We start from the raw sequence: 15,172 nt of genomic DNA on the forward strand, positions 1-15,172 counted from the left end.
AAAGAACACAGAGGAGGCCCATGAAATTGCTCAACAAGTGTCAATGAGTGGACAAAAAGCTAGACACTTTTTGAAGAAAGTTTCCCAAGGAAAGCTAAGTCGATATGATGCTCAAAACAGCTCCAACCAGCAGGCAGGTAACCTTTGGGAGCTTTGGAAGGAGTTATGTAAAGCTACTACCGACAATGATTCAAATGGCAATCTTGCAAGCAAGCGCAAGAAAGTTTGGGCACAATTTGATAAAATGGTCAAGCTTATGGGCCTTAACAGCACAACAGAAGAACAACGCCAATCATTTCAAGAAGCCTTCACGGATTTTACCAAGGTCTTCACCCTTTCTTGGGGTGAAAATAACATCACACATTACATGGTAAGTCATTTTACATGGTGTATTCATTACAAGGGATTGTTTTTATTTAATAATGTGGATCGTTTACTCATGTGAACAACATATCTTGTTTGCGCATGGTGCATTTTTTATGCACAAGTATGGATCGCTTGAAATTTTTACCACTCAAGGCATGGAGAAGTCCCATTATCGAGTAAGGGGATTCAAAAATACTCGACATGGTGGTGGAATGGTGCAATCCAATTATTTGGAGGAGATGTTCAATTGGTTTTTTCGCACAACATTTGCTCGTAAGCTCACAATGGAGCGTGCGCGACAATCCAAGATTGCTATTGACATGCGGAAATGGAGTCATCAAGAGCATAGCAACAAGTGGCAAATGTCGCAAGGTCCCACTAAGCATGCTGCATGGCGGCAATGCAGAGTGCGACAAGGATCAAAGTGGATACTGCGCGAGTCACTAAACGTGAATGCATGGTCCAACTCTTAGCGACATGTTTATTTTAAAAATAATACTTTTTTTAAAAAAATTAGTGTGAATAGGGCCCTTTTTAAATGGGCCCTTATAAATATTGCATGCTCTCATAAACCACTCATTTCTTAAGAACAGGTGAGCTCTTACCAACGAAATGGCGCGCACCAAACAAACCGCGAAAGAGCATCCGCCTGCCAACAAAAACACCCTCCAAGGATGTGAGAATCCATCATGGCTTAAAGGAACAAGAAAACGGCCACTAACGCCTTGCCGTTCCAGGAACTCATCTGGTAGTGGTCATGGTGGTAGGGCACGAGAGTCATCGAGGACTGTTGAATCTCCACCTCCTCAAGATATAACACCTAGAAGGAGAATGAAGCAACGTGTCCAGCGCTGGAGAGAGGAAGAGGGCCAGCAAACAACAATGTTCGATAGGGAGCAGCCGTCGCGCCACCAATCACAAGCAGGACCATCCAGGACTCAGGTGGTCCATACAGACACTGAATCAGAGAGTAAGCCACCATGGCTGCGAGAAAAAATACCGCGCACACACCGGGTGGCCGTTGGGGGGAAGACATTGCATGGAGGTCAAGGAGCTCTCCCCACACAACAAGATCGGCAGCCAAGGGAAGAGGAAGAATCAGAAGAGGCTGCAGAACCAGCCCCTAAGCATGTAAACAGGCGCAAGTCTAAGTTTTTCAAGAAGCCTAAACGCCGCCCGCCAGGAAATGTGCAAGTGCCCCCAAGACAACCGCAGCGGCGCCGAAAAATAGCAAGGGCATTTGTAGAAATCCTCCACTACCAGAAGACGACGGAGCTTTTGATTCGACGCGCCCCCTTTGCTCGCACTGTGAAGGAGGTGCTTCAAAGCTATGGAAATCAGTATAGAATGCAAGCAATAGGGCTAGAGGCTATTCAAGAAGCTGCAGAGGCCCACATCATTTCGGTGTTGGAAGATACCAACCTATGCGTCATACATGCAAAGCGAGTGACAATATAGCCAAAAGATATGCAGCTTGCACGTCGACTGTGAGACGAGACTTCGAGCATTAGCCGAAGTTACCCCTCTTTTTGTATTGCACACCCATTTGTAATGATTGAACTTTCCAATGACAATATGATCAAAAGTTGTGTCTACTGTGTCTACTATCTTTGTAATGAAATGACTTTGTAATTTCAAGTTTTGTATGTAATTTCAGTCAATTTCAGTAAATTTGTGCTTTTTAAGCACCCTTCGGGGTAGATAAGCCTATAAGGGGCAATAAAAAGCCTGGCCATAAGGGCGCGCAAATGGACCATCCATCAGTTTTGGATGGGCCATTTGTGCGCCCTTGTGGCCAGGCTTTTTTTTGCCCCTTGTAGGCTTATCTACCCCCAAGGGTACTTAAAAAGCACAACTTTACTAAAACCTATTGGTTTTGCAACATTATTTTACATGGATCCTTGTGGACACCCTTTTTTGACCATTTCAAGCTTTGAATTCCCTATAGGATATAAAAAAAAAAAACATATTGTGAAACCAAGTGTCTATGCAACATTAATTTGGATTTTTCAAATGTCCAATGTAATTGGACTTTTTGGTGCAGGGGTGTACTCGGTAGAGCTAAAGCAGGTGATAGTGTGTTGGAAACTTCATTTCATAATTGATTTCACCTTTTCTAGTGTCCTTGAGTGTGAACATATGTTGGAATTGCCATAGAAAGGGTGCATCTAAATTAATGATGCAAAACCAATTCATTTCAATAAATTTGTGCTTTGTAAGTATCCTAGGGGGTAGATAAGCCTAAAAGGGGCAAAATAAAGCCTGGCCACAAGGGCACGCAAATGGCCCATCCAAAACTGATGGATGGGCCATTTGCGCGTCCTTGTGGCCAGGCTTTTTTTGGCCCTTGGTAGGCTTATCTACCCCCTAGGGAACATAAAATACCTAAATTTACTGAAATTGACTGAAACTACATACATAACTTGAAATTACAAAGTCACTTATCAAAACAATTTTCATATCACCAATTGAAACAATTTTCAAGATTGACAAACCACATTCAAAAGAATTTGCAAGATAGAGAGACAATTTCAAATATTTTTTATTACTTCCAAAACGGTGATTTTACATCATGTATCTGAGGAGTTCATAATTTTTTTGACCATTTCCTAGCGCCTATTTTGCGCGTAAGGCAACTCCCCAGTCAAGAGGGAGTGCGCTATGGCCTTTGGGTCAGTTGAGCCAATGGAAGCACGTATCCCTATCTGGGAAAGCACTTTACCATGAAAGCTAGTGCCAAACGCTGTGCATACAAGGGATCTACGCACTAGGAACACTTGATGCACAGTTTGAGCAATGGTGCTCAAACACAAAAACTTGCTGAAAGCTTTTAATGACCAAGTCATTAAAAGCTTGGGGAGTAAATTCATTATGGATAATGGCCACATTGCCAGAGGGGAGTTTTCCTAGGTAATGCGCAAGGGAAGCTTGAGGTCCAAAGCCCGTCTGCTTGCCACCCGTCCTTGCAGCAAAATCATCAACCTCCACGACATCCTGTCATAAAACGATGAAGGCTAAGAAAAAAGACAATGAAGGATAAAATAGTAACATGAAATTTAGGATACAGTTTACCTCCTGCTCCTTTTCGTCCTCCTCCCTGTTGCCCTTTGCATCCAAGTCAATGCTCCCATGCACCACAGATACGACCTTTGGATCATCAGATGGGAGGTTGCATAATGGCATAGGCATCCTAGCAGCCTCAACCTTGGCTTGCGTGGCTTGGAATTCTTCATCAGCCACGTGCAACTGCTCTGCTGCGAGGACCTCCGCACATACAACTGTAATAGTGTCAGCAACAGAGTCCCCATTTGGCAAGAGCTTGCTTTCTAGGGCATTTGGTGTATTGTCTAAGGGACATTTGGTGCTGTTGCATACCATGCTCAAGCATTCATCCATGCGCAGGCCAAATGCTTTCTCCAAATCATGCAGGAACACATACTCCTCCCCATCCACTAACACTGAGGAGAAGCAGCTGATTTCTACCTCTGGGATAGCCACATCCGTCAGTGGTAGTGGCACTGGAGTGTCACTAGGGCTAGACGCAACTATGGATTTCTCAACCAGTTCCTCAAGACCCCTAGGGTACTCGAGCCGGTGTGCCTTTCCTTCCGCTGCAGGGTTCATGGGGATAACCTGCTGCTCCTTGGTGTCCTTGATAAAGGACCCAACCTGAAGGTGTGGTAAGCGAAGCTCCTCCAAATCAGGTTCCTCGCTCACCAAGAAGATAAATGTTGCGAGCTGAGAAAGGTACTCCACCCCAAACTTGCGCTTCTTGAGCGCTGACACCCCTGGGGCTTGCTCGTCCAAGTAATGGCCTGCATCGGTTGCAATTTCTTGGAATCTTTGCAACCGCTTGGAGAAAGGGCTATCACCTTTTTGTATATAGCGCAAAAGATCGCAAGGCACCCAGATCCCTACATGTGGGGGGATAGATACAGAATATTTTATGATGTGCTCCTCCATGAACGCAAAAATCTCGGCAAATGCATCCATGTGAAGGGCAACTGTGGCATCAAGGTTAGGGAGACGAGTAAAAAAGGTGTGGAGGTCCAACTTCCCTTTGTATTTGGTGTCCTCGAGGAAGAGGATGAAGCCTGACAAAGGGGTGGATGTGGCTGAAGATGCAGAGGCTGTGGAAGCATCCATGTCTAGGCTGGGGTGTAGACAGAGAGTGGAGGAGCTCAAGAGTTGCAAAAGTGAAAATAGTGAATGAGTTAGGTGGCCCCCCTTTTATAATGGACCCTTTTTTTAAGACATTAAAAAAAGGCACTTTCACCAAAAAATGATTTCTCATCCGAATGCAAAAAGTTATATTCAGAGGCATGATTTGCCGAAGCAAATCATGTTGATTACAGCGGGGATCAGTTTGAAAATTGCAAGAGTTACAAAGTTATAAGATCAATAGCATAGTTCCATCCATCGCCCAGTCCTCCTTGACCTTCAGTTTGTCTTCCGTTCTCTTCACAATTTGCGGACATTCATTACAATAAGCATCCAATGATCGACAAACCATGATGTATTGAAAATGTGGTGGAAGGGTTCTCACCTTGTGACCTTGTAAACGAAATTGTGCTTGTTGAAGGGCCTCAAAACCCATAATAACCAAATGTTCTCGAACATTACTGAGAGTCCAATGCTTGTTCACTTGGACTGCCTCCAAAGCATCGTTGGGCATCTTCACTGCAATGTCAACGCTTGCAATAGCGTTGTCTACACTCTGTAAGGGAGTCCACACTCCAAGCTTGCACATCCAACGATCATAGTGAAATCGTATGTACAAGGAGGTGCGGGATTTCAAATAGCGCATTCCAATACCTGAAGCTCCAACCTTACAACGGTACCGGTTCCCGTTGTGCATGCCCTCCACAAAACCCCAGTCCTCTTCTAAAAGCCTTCCTAATTCCTCGTAATGCGCATCTTTACATACAAGCATTGTGGTAGTCTCCACAAATCCAAACTCTTTAAAAATGTGCACAAAACAATGAATAGACAAACACCAACTCAAGCCCACAGACCTAGAAGCTTTAGAGTATTTCAAAGAGTTTTGGACATCCATTATCATCTTTTGCTTGAAAGATGCTACCGACCACAAATCTGGCACCGGCCACTCCATACTTAATAAGGAAGTTACTTTGATGGGTTCAAGCGTTCCAAACGCTTGTGTAGAAGTAGGGACAATATAGGAGTGAAAATAGAAGAAAATCCTTCTTTGAACCAGTTTGGTTGGGCAAAGATGTGGGAACATTATTCCTCCAATATCTGCATGTATCGCATTGAATGTGCCAAAGAGACTATGTAGTGGCTGCTCCTCCACCAATGTGGATGGAAATATGACTATAAATGCATGACAAATCTTAAGTATGAATCCATAATAACATTACACCGTGATTTCACACCTAGCTTTGTATTCTCAAAACATGTACTTACAATGTGTTGGAAATCGAGGTGGTTGTTGCAAATGCATGGTTGACATTGAGAAAACATGTTGCACAATGGCTATGGTCCCCTTGTCTTTGCGGTTCTTGAAGCCAAGGAGCTTTCCTTTCCAATGAAGATCCAAGTTTGCACGATTCCGCACACGATGAGGGCCAATAGCAGATGGTTGCATGTATACCCAAGCACCTTTGGTGAACTCTTGTGGCACCCACTCATCATCTACACCTCTAGTGTTGTGGCATGCAAGTGCTGTGACCTCATCCTTTGGCCGCCTTTGCGAAGTAGATTTGGCCATGGTTGAGCAAAGAAAACTAGGAGGAGGAGAAGGACCTTGCTTGTTGCTACAATGTACAGAGGATAAAGTGATATGAGAAGGTGGATAACCCTTGTGGCAATGGGAGGAGAAGGTGGATAACCCTTGCTTGGTGTGGCAATGGGAGGAGAAGGTGGATAACCTTTGCTTGGTGTGGCAATGGAAGGTGGTAGGGGAGGAGAGAGGAACTTCCTTGCTGCAGCAATGGAGATGGTGTAGAGAGAGAGAGTGTTGGAGTAGAGGATGAGTGTGATGGTTGCAACCAAGGAGGGGTTGGAAAAGGGGGGTTCTAGAGAGAGAAAATCACTTTTTGCCTAAGAACTACTTTTGGGGGAGCTCTAGATAGCAAAAAAAGTTTTTTCAAAAGTTTTTTTTAAAAATTGAATTTTAGGGTTTTTGGGTGCACGTTTTGACTTTTTGAGGTCAAAAAATGCTTTTTTGACCATAAAATAGTTTCAGGGGGGTTTTAAGAAGATGAAATTTGAGTTTTGAAAATTTTGAAAAAATTTCAAATTTTTGGGATTTTTTCAAAACCGGATCAAAAAGGAGGGAAGTTGGAGGTTCCATATGCCCCCCCCCCCCGCCCCCCCCACCTTCTCACTAGGTAAGAGCCCATTTAAGAAGTGTAAGACTACTTTGTCCCCCTACATTTTTGAGGGCATAGAGTGTGTCCACCACCCTCTTCTCATTGGCTGGCCTCTAATTAACCTTAATCCCAAAGGGCCCCTAGAGGGTTCATATTTTTCCGAATGTTTGTTCTATTTTGGTACTCTTTCAATAATTTTTTGCTATTGCATGTGTTCTTCCATGCATCTTGGTTGTTTTGGTAAGTAAATTACGAGAGCATTCTGTTTTGCAGAGAGAGTATGCCAGGCTCTACAGTCCCTGGAAACCCAAGACCAGTATGAATTTGTAAGCAAGCTCTCTGCTGATGTGAAGAGAGGGTTGACTCACACGTTGACTCCAAGGCCTCATGTTGTGGGCCCTGAAAACACAATACATGTGTTTGGTTCTTGTATTGCCTGTGGGGAGGCTTCAGAGGCTTCTTACGTGGCTGGTACCTTCATGCTTCCCTAGAGGCATCAGTACCATCCACTGTGTTTTGCAGGTGTATTGAGAATGGAAGATACGTGCGTGAAGGCACTTTGCAACATTGCAATCCCTTCGGAGGCAAAGGCCTAGATTTCAGGGAGGTCATTATTGAAGAGTAAGTGGGGTGTTTGTGTTGGACACTACATGCTTATAATATCAGTTGAATTTATGATCTAATCTTCTTTTTCATCTTTGTGTATATGTAGGGAGAGGATCTTTCGGTGCGGACACCCATGACAACACCAACACCCCTGTGGATTGGAAGGATCTTCCTGGATACGGCAAGTCAGATGTCAGTCACATGTTCCAGGAAGATCCTTATAAGTCAGTGCATGAAGCACTGCATGACATTGGTGCCAACACGATGGAAGGCAAAAAGGGTGAGCCTACTCTAGATTCCAGTTTGGAGGAAGATAACACTAAAGCCGAAGCACATGAAAGACAGCAAGGCCCTAATGCCAGCATAGTGGAAGGGAAAGAGTCTGAGGCTGGTGTGGGCTCTGGTATGGCAGAAGCTAAACTGAAAACTGAAGTGCAGGAGAAGGATAAATAGGAAAGCAAACCGATTGAGGAAGTTGATGACATAGAGATAGAGCTAGGCAAGAAGAACACCGCAAAAATTCAGGATGATGAGGAGGTGGCAGTGGAAGTTCCCTCGGCGGCCAAGTGTTTGGATGCAACTCCAAAGTATGTAGAGGAGAAGGCAGGCAGAAAGACAAGGCAGCAGGCAAAGAGTGAGGCGGAACTTGCTGACAGTGTGAAGGAGGCAGAACCTGCCAAGGGTGCGAAGGAGGGTGCAAAGGAGGCTGTGAAAGAGTATGGCACGAAGGAGGCAGCTTATTTTGTGGAGGAGATGAAAGCCATGGAGGAGGATGAAGGTGCGGGGCAAGCGACAACCTTAGAAACACGTTATAACATTGACTGTGCCACACTCCCTGAACTCTTCCTTATGAAATGTAAAAAGCACCCCAAAGGTCGTGGTCTCAAGCCACGAACCTCCAAGAATTATCTATTTAACAACATTTTGTACTTGCTTCTGGCTTATCATGAAATACGATCCCATTTTGCGTTTGTCAATGTTTGGTGTCATGTTAGTTAGATGTTAATGTGTCCGTTCCTTGTTATGTCATGCTGTCAACAATTGGTAACCTTTAATGGTGCTATATGTCGACACTTTCTATTGCCAAAAGGCTGGCTGGGTGTTCCTTTACTCATTTTGCTTCGTGGTACTTCAGTGATGGACAGGTGGTGGCTGAATGAAAAGCGACCGGATACATCAATGCCGCTGGACGTAAAGGCGAGCACTAAGCGCCTTGTCATTCTGGATGTGAATGGAGTTCTGTTAAAGGATTGTCATGAAGAACCCGAAGACTTGTGGAAAATCCCATTTCCAGAGGGATGTAAGCCCCGATGCATGAAGGTCTCCCAGCACAAACACTGCGTGGTCAGACTTGATGCGGAGGATTTCATCCTTAGCCTGAGGAGGCGATGCGACGTGATGCTTTGGTCCTGCAGCCAAAGACACAATCTGATGACCATACTGCACGCTTGCTTCCCTAAGTTGATGAAGATACAAAGTCTCTTTTTAGGTTTGAATCCCTTAATTTCCAAACTGGTTTGGTTGATTTTGGTACTGTATCTACCTTTGCTACTGATTTGTACATATTCTGGTACTATTGGTTCTTTTTGTACTATTTGGTACTATCATGTATAGGATTTGGTACTGTTTGTACAAATTGATACTGTCCACACAATTTTGGTAATGTTAGCACAATTTGGTACTGTTTGCATAATTGGGTACTATTTGTTTCTTTTGGTTCTTTTTATTCATTTTGGTCCTTTGGTACATTTGATACTTTTGGTACTGTTTGCACAAGTTGATACTGTCCATACAACCTGATACTATTTGCATAGCTTACTTTGGTATTGTTATGTATAGAACTTGCTGTTTTCTTTTTTTGGTGATTTAAGTCTTTTGGTACTTTGGTACTGTTATGTACAGAACTTGTTGTTTTTCAGACTGTGGTGATTTAAGTCCTTTGGTACTTTGGTACTGATATGTACAGAACTTGCTGTTTTTCTTTTTTTGGTGATTTAAGTCATTTGGTACTTTGGTACTGTTATGTACAGAACTTGTTGTTTTTCAGACTTTGGTGATTAAGTCCTTTGGTACTTTTGGTACTTTGGTACTTTGGTGCTTTGGTACTGTTATGTACAGAACTTGTTGCTGTTTTTCAGACTTTGGTACTTTGAACTGTATACCTACTCTAACAACTTAGTTTACTTGACACAGATATTTTTGACCAGTCCCATTGTGAAAAATGGGCTTCCTCTATGAAGGATGTGGCAGGCCGTTTGGGGCAGTTCGGCGACAAGCCCATTTTTCTGAAGCTCCTGCGAACAGTTTGGCGCAAGCATCCTCAATTTAATGAAGCTAGCACGCTCCTTGTGGACGGCACAAGATACAAATCATTGAAGAACGATTATGAGTTGTGCTACTGCATTCGAACATATGAGCCAAAATATTACGATCAGAACAAGCCGAAGTATCTCATGGATGTCATTCTGCCATGGCTCACAGGATAGCTAGATGAGAAGTTTCCCACTGCTTATAGCCGGCGCACACCCGAGTTTGATGTAGAGGACGACATCTCCCTGTATGTTGCTGACTACTTTGTATCTTTGGAAGGGTACTTGTACCGGTTTGTTTTTCTGCACATGATCTTTTTCTTGCTACTTCTTTGGTAATTTTTCTGTTGCTATTTTCATGTGAAGCCTGAATTAGCAAAAATGTCAAATAACCCACGAGCATTGATTACTCCTTCCCACTTTAATTTCTGTCCCATTGATAACTAAACCCGGATTCTTGCACCTGCCTAAGATATTTTCAACCTTATTAAAGTATCCTGCTATCAAACAAGGATTAGGCAGTCTGGCTATCAAATTTGGTACTGCAAGAGTCAGCTGAAAACAAATTAGCAAGTACATACTACTGATCACAAGTAAGATTCTATTCAAGAGAATTACACTGTTGCTACTAGTGGCTAGACTTGTAGTTGGGGTTTACGCTGTATGGCTCCCCTCGTGGTCACTCCCTTTGTCATATGGCATACTGTTGTAGATATTTTCATATATCTTTGAGGATAGTTGAAAATGCTTATGCAGGCCCGGTATGACCTCCATGGGGAACCGTATGGCTCTATCAAGATGGGAGTAGATCATGACCGGTGGTTTCTCATTCAATAGGGTATAAGTATCAACTTTTCCCTCAACCAAGGCATAGTACAAACCCTCAACCAGAATTCCACCCTTTACGATCTTGTTATGCCAAAGGTCCTTTAGTACTCTTGGTGCCTGGTACATGGTTTTGGTGCACTTTAGAAGGTAGAAGTCCTCTTTCTCCTCGGTTGCTTTCATTGCAAAGTTATCCCCAATGGATAGTAATTGGGTTAGCACCTTAGGGTCTCCTTCATACATAGGCATGGTTAAATCCACACTCACTTGGGAGGAAAGCAGATCATTGTAGTTCTCCTCATCATCCTCGTCCTCATCACTACCTACTTGTACAGACTCTGTCAATGGCTCAATGGAGAGATATTTCCATTCTTTAGTGCCTACCTTCCCTCGTTGTGTTAAACCTTGCGTCTAGAAAATTGACCACATCAGCCGCACACTTCATGGGCCAGCCATTGGGCTTTAGCTCCTCATGCGTCAAGGTCCTCTTGATAACCGCACCTTCACCATCATGATCTCCTTTTCCATGTCCTGAAGCGGAGAAGTTGTGCATCATATGAAATCCTGACAACTGATAATACCTGGCTACAAAATAGTATGGTCGTTGTGCCTTGAACTGTGAAGCGGCACCATCTGACCAAACCCAATGATAATGGAAACACTGTCCTTGTTGTTTCATCCAACTGTCATGCAAGAGAAAACAATGCTGAACAAAGAGCATGTCATGGAGCTTACGTATGATATGTAAAAATGCAGAGTCTTCTCAATGGCTCCTACTAAATTTCTGATATAAGAGATGTGCACCAGTATTGTGACCTGTGTTGACCACCAATGCATAGACTGAATCTCATGCTGCACTTTAAAGCTGTAATTCTCTGCAAAATCAATAACCAAAACCACAACGTCGCTTGGAAACTTTAGCAAGCAGTCTTTAAATTGCTGGGCCTGCCACCTAAAAACAAAGTTGTGCTTGACAAAGCTTTTCAGATGATCTGAAAAAAGATGAATGAAAGTTGCACTTTTCATCCTTTCCACGACTAACTCCTTTCTCTTCTTCTCGTTTCCTTCAGCATTAACCTGTCCAATACCCACATCCTTAATATCTTAATAATCACCTCCCTACTATCTGTTGTAATCTCGTCTGGGCAGAATGACAACTTCCTTACACCACATCTAGGGCACTCTCCCAGCAAGCATCTTTGTGCATGATATTCATGATCCTTAGGACGAGGGCACAATATGAAATCCAGCAAGATACTTATGTGCTAAAAAAATGCCTGGTTTGCAGAACACTCACCTACTTCACACTGTGTACCACAAATGGAGCATGTACATGGATGTTTCTTTGCGTGATGCCCAAAATTGTTCTGGCGCATTTGATTGAAAGCATCCCTGAAGTATACTATCTGGATATGGTAAATACAGCAGTAAGTATAGCGCTCCTTTAATTTTCGGACAAAGAATGGCTTGAGTGTCTCAAAGGACCTAAGTGACAACTCCACCACAGGATACGTGCTTTTGAATCTTCAGTAGAGCTCCACCTATATACAAAATTTGATCCGTGCATTAGAGCTCAGAATATTACTATAAAATAGCAAAGCACCAAAGTAGTTTACAGTACCAAAATTAACAATGTAAACCACAAACTCATTCTAAAATACCAAATTTGGCACTGTATTGCCAGATTTCAGGCTATAGTACCAAATTAAGTGCAGAAAAGCACCAAACTAGATTGATAGTACCAAAGTGGGTACATTTCTACACATTGCATAGAACCAGCCTGTATTCATAGGACCAAGCAGGGTCCATAGTACCAAATTATGTACATTGCATAGTACCAATCAAATCCATATTACAAAACAGGGTCCCTACTATCAAATTCTGTACATTGCATGGTACCAACCTGAATTAAGAGTACCAAACAGGATCCCTAGTACCAAGTTTCGTACATTGCATGGTACTAGCCTGAGTTCATAGTACCAAGCAGGATCTCTAGTACCAAATTCTGTACGTTGCATGGTACCAGCTTGAATTCGTAGTACCAAACCTAGTACCAAAGAGGATCCCTAATACCAAATTCTGTACACTGCATGGTACCAGCCTGAATTCATAGTACCAAACATGATCCCCAGTACCAAATTATCTACATTTCATGATACCAGCCTAAATTCATAGTACCCAAAAGGATCATTAGTACCAAATACTGTACATTTTATAGTACTAGCTTGAATTCATAGTACCAAAAAGGATCCCTAGTACCAAATCCTGTACATTGCATAGTACTAGCTTGAATTCATAGTACCGAAAAGGATCCCTAGTACCAAATCCTGTACATTGCATAGTACTAGCTTGAATTCATAGTACGAAAAAGGATCCCTAGTACTAAATCCTGTACATTGCATAGTACCAGCCTGAATTAATAGTATCAAATAGTATCCCTAGTACCAAATTCTGTACATTGCATAGTACCAGCCTAAATGCACAGTATCAAACAGGATCCCTAGTGCCAAAGTGGATACATGTTTGTACCCTGCATAGTACCAATTTGGAAACCTAGTACAAATTTGGGTACTTTTTTGTATACTGCAAGCTACAAAAGGGATCCATAGTTCCAAAATAACAACTTTCCAGATACAAAAAAGTACCTAATTGGGACTATGCATCTTTACTTTGTAGCATTTCTACCAAACAATGGTACTATGCATCTGTTTGGTACTATTCAGAATCTAGAGAAGCTTCAAATTGGATACTACTGAGGTAGGAATTGGTACCAGAATGATACCAGGTTTGGCATGCCGAGAATTGGTCAAATTTTGGCATGCTGGAAATGGTACTATGGAGCTGAGTATTCGTACAATGATTTTTGTCTAACAAGTTCTGGTATTCTGTGTTAATCCAAGAGTAAAAAGGCGAGCAAGGATTATAGTGTGGGCAACACATATTACCTGAGAATCATCTAGAAGATGTATGGGATGTTTGATGACACATTTTGCCTCGATCCTGTGCTTACAGATATCCATTTTGTTAGGAGAAATCTTGTCTTGGATTTCCAGAAAGCGGCCACCAAATCTCTAGTTTCAATTGTGATACTTGTATGCAGAGAAAATTGTTTGTGATAAGCACTAAGTGGCAACACTTCATCCTCATCTTTCATTCCTAGTCAACTGCTTGCTGCCGCTATATTACATCGATGAACGCCCAAGGCAGCAACAATTTTGGACTGGTTCACAGTGGTTATGCTCTGATCACCATTGTTCATTATCATCGTCAAAGAGGTTCTCTTCACAAAAAGCTCAGTTGAAGAGTGGGGCACTTTCAGCTGAGTCAATGTGTTGCGAACGCCGGAAAGAAGACTCGATTGCACATTCGAACTCCTCAACTTGGAAAATGGCTGATGATGCATGAGCTGATCTAGAATTTCTTGTTGTTCTAGTGTTGTTAGTCCTTGGGTCTGCCGATGCCAACATCTAGCCATGGCTTTGCATATATTGTTTCTTGATCTGGTTGTAGCAAGTTCAGCTATCTTAGCAGGGTTGCGCTCCTTGTGTCATTGATCACGCTTCTTTTGTGCCCAATAGTCCCGCAAAAATACTTGGTTGCTGACAGGTTCATGAATGCTCATGGTTTCCATCATAGCACCCTCTATAGATGCAGGCACCCCTGACTCGAGATAGGTGAAGGAATCATGCTCAGTATCCATCGCAATCTCTGAAGATATGGTACTGGCCTGAGCTGCCATGGCTGTATGGTGGGAGAGGGAGAGAGGGAGAAAGAGAGAGAGAGAGAGAGAGAGAGAGAGAGAGAGAGAGAGAGAGAGAGAGAGAGAGAGAGAGAGAGAGAGAGAGAGAGAGACAACCGAATCTACTTCCCCACTTCTTGCACCCACGTCGTTTATCTGATATAACCCGTTTCGGGAAAAAAGAATAAAGTAGAGTAAATTATAAAGCCTCCAAGAAATTGATTTTATTGTTTCTCCTTTTTGTTCAATTTTGCATCTTTTACTTGGGTCTGATTCTCCTTACCACACCCACCAAGCCTAGGTGGTGTCAAGGACAACCAATTTTGTACCACCATCCCTTGATTTCAGCCTATGGCTTAGCTACAACTATGGGATGTATGAGTCGTTCTGCAAGACACAAGAATCGCTTTCGACGCGGCCATCATAAAGCAGTTTCTTGACTCTTTCGATGCTGAAGATGGTAGTGCAATGGTGTATGGTAAAAAGGTGTCTGCTACACCAGAAGACATAGCTTTTTGCATTCCGGATGCCCAATGAGCATAAGCCATCTGTGGCAACCCCACAACAGATCAGTATAGTCCTAAAGGATGGTGAAGCTCGCTAAGCGCAAGAGAAAAGCCAGTGGTCAAGGGATTCCAATGGCAAGACTGGAAGCTTCTATAGCTTACAGGTTTGTAGCTGAAGCACTAAGTCTTAAAAATAATCCAACATATGTGTCCAAGAAATTTTTTGCTATGCTTCTAGCCAAGACGTTGGATTCAAAGGTTTCCATTAACCTTTGTCAGATTTTGTCACACAATATGCTTCAACAAACTGCCAAGTTGAAATCCCAAAGTGTTTTTAAAGCTTGGTATGTTTGGTAATTTCTATATTGGGCCACTTCTCCAGATGCTCATGGCCAGGTAAAATTGGCTTGGAGTAAGAAGTCAGTTCTAGAATCCAAGAATATTGATCTATCTTCAGATGAAGAAGCCACAGATAGTCAGACCACT

At 42.8% G+C, this 15,172-nt stretch overlaps 1 protein-coding gene across 1 annotated transcript; it reads right to left on the reverse strand.

The window, feature by feature from the left end:
- Positions 1-4,756: 4,756 nt before the first annotated feature.
- On the reverse strand, positions 4,757-7,090 carry LOC147435539 (uncharacterized). Its single transcript, XM_086487743.1, has 3 exons — positions 7,009-7,090; positions 4,915-5,700; positions 4,757-4,836 (listed from the first exon to the last, which is right to left on the reverse strand). The coding sequence occupies exons 1-3, from the start codon at positions 7,088-7,090 to the stop codon at positions 4,757-4,759; spliced, it is 948 nt and encodes a 315-aa protein (XP_086343869.1).
- Positions 7,091-15,172: the final 8,082 nt, after the last annotated feature.

The sequence above is a fragment of the Adiantum capillus-veneris genome, chromosome 18 (genome assembly GCF_014529385.1).
Source record: "Adiantum capillus-veneris isolate H3 chromosome 18, ASM1452938v2, whole genome shotgun sequence".
In the NCBI taxonomy this organism is placed as follows: domain Eukaryota; kingdom Viridiplantae; phylum Streptophyta; class Polypodiopsida; order Polypodiales; family Pteridaceae; genus Adiantum; species Adiantum capillus-veneris.

What these genes read in the sequence shown, in the direction of transcription:
- LOC147435539 (XM_086487743.1), bottom strand. Translation starts at nt 7,090, where the DNA reads ATGAGGCCTTGGAGTCAACGTGTGAGTCAACCCTCTCTTCACATCAGC. An exon ending in CAAATTCATACTGGTCTTGG is followed by an intron (nt 5,701 to 7,008) that starts GTTTCCAGGGAC and finishes ATGCATTTATAG; the next exon opens with TCATATTTCCATCCACATTG. An exon ending in ATTTCGTTTACAAGGTCACA is followed by an intron (nt 4,837 to 4,914) that starts AGGTGAGAACCC and finishes ATGAATGTCCGC; the next exon opens with AAATTGTGAAGAGAACGGAA.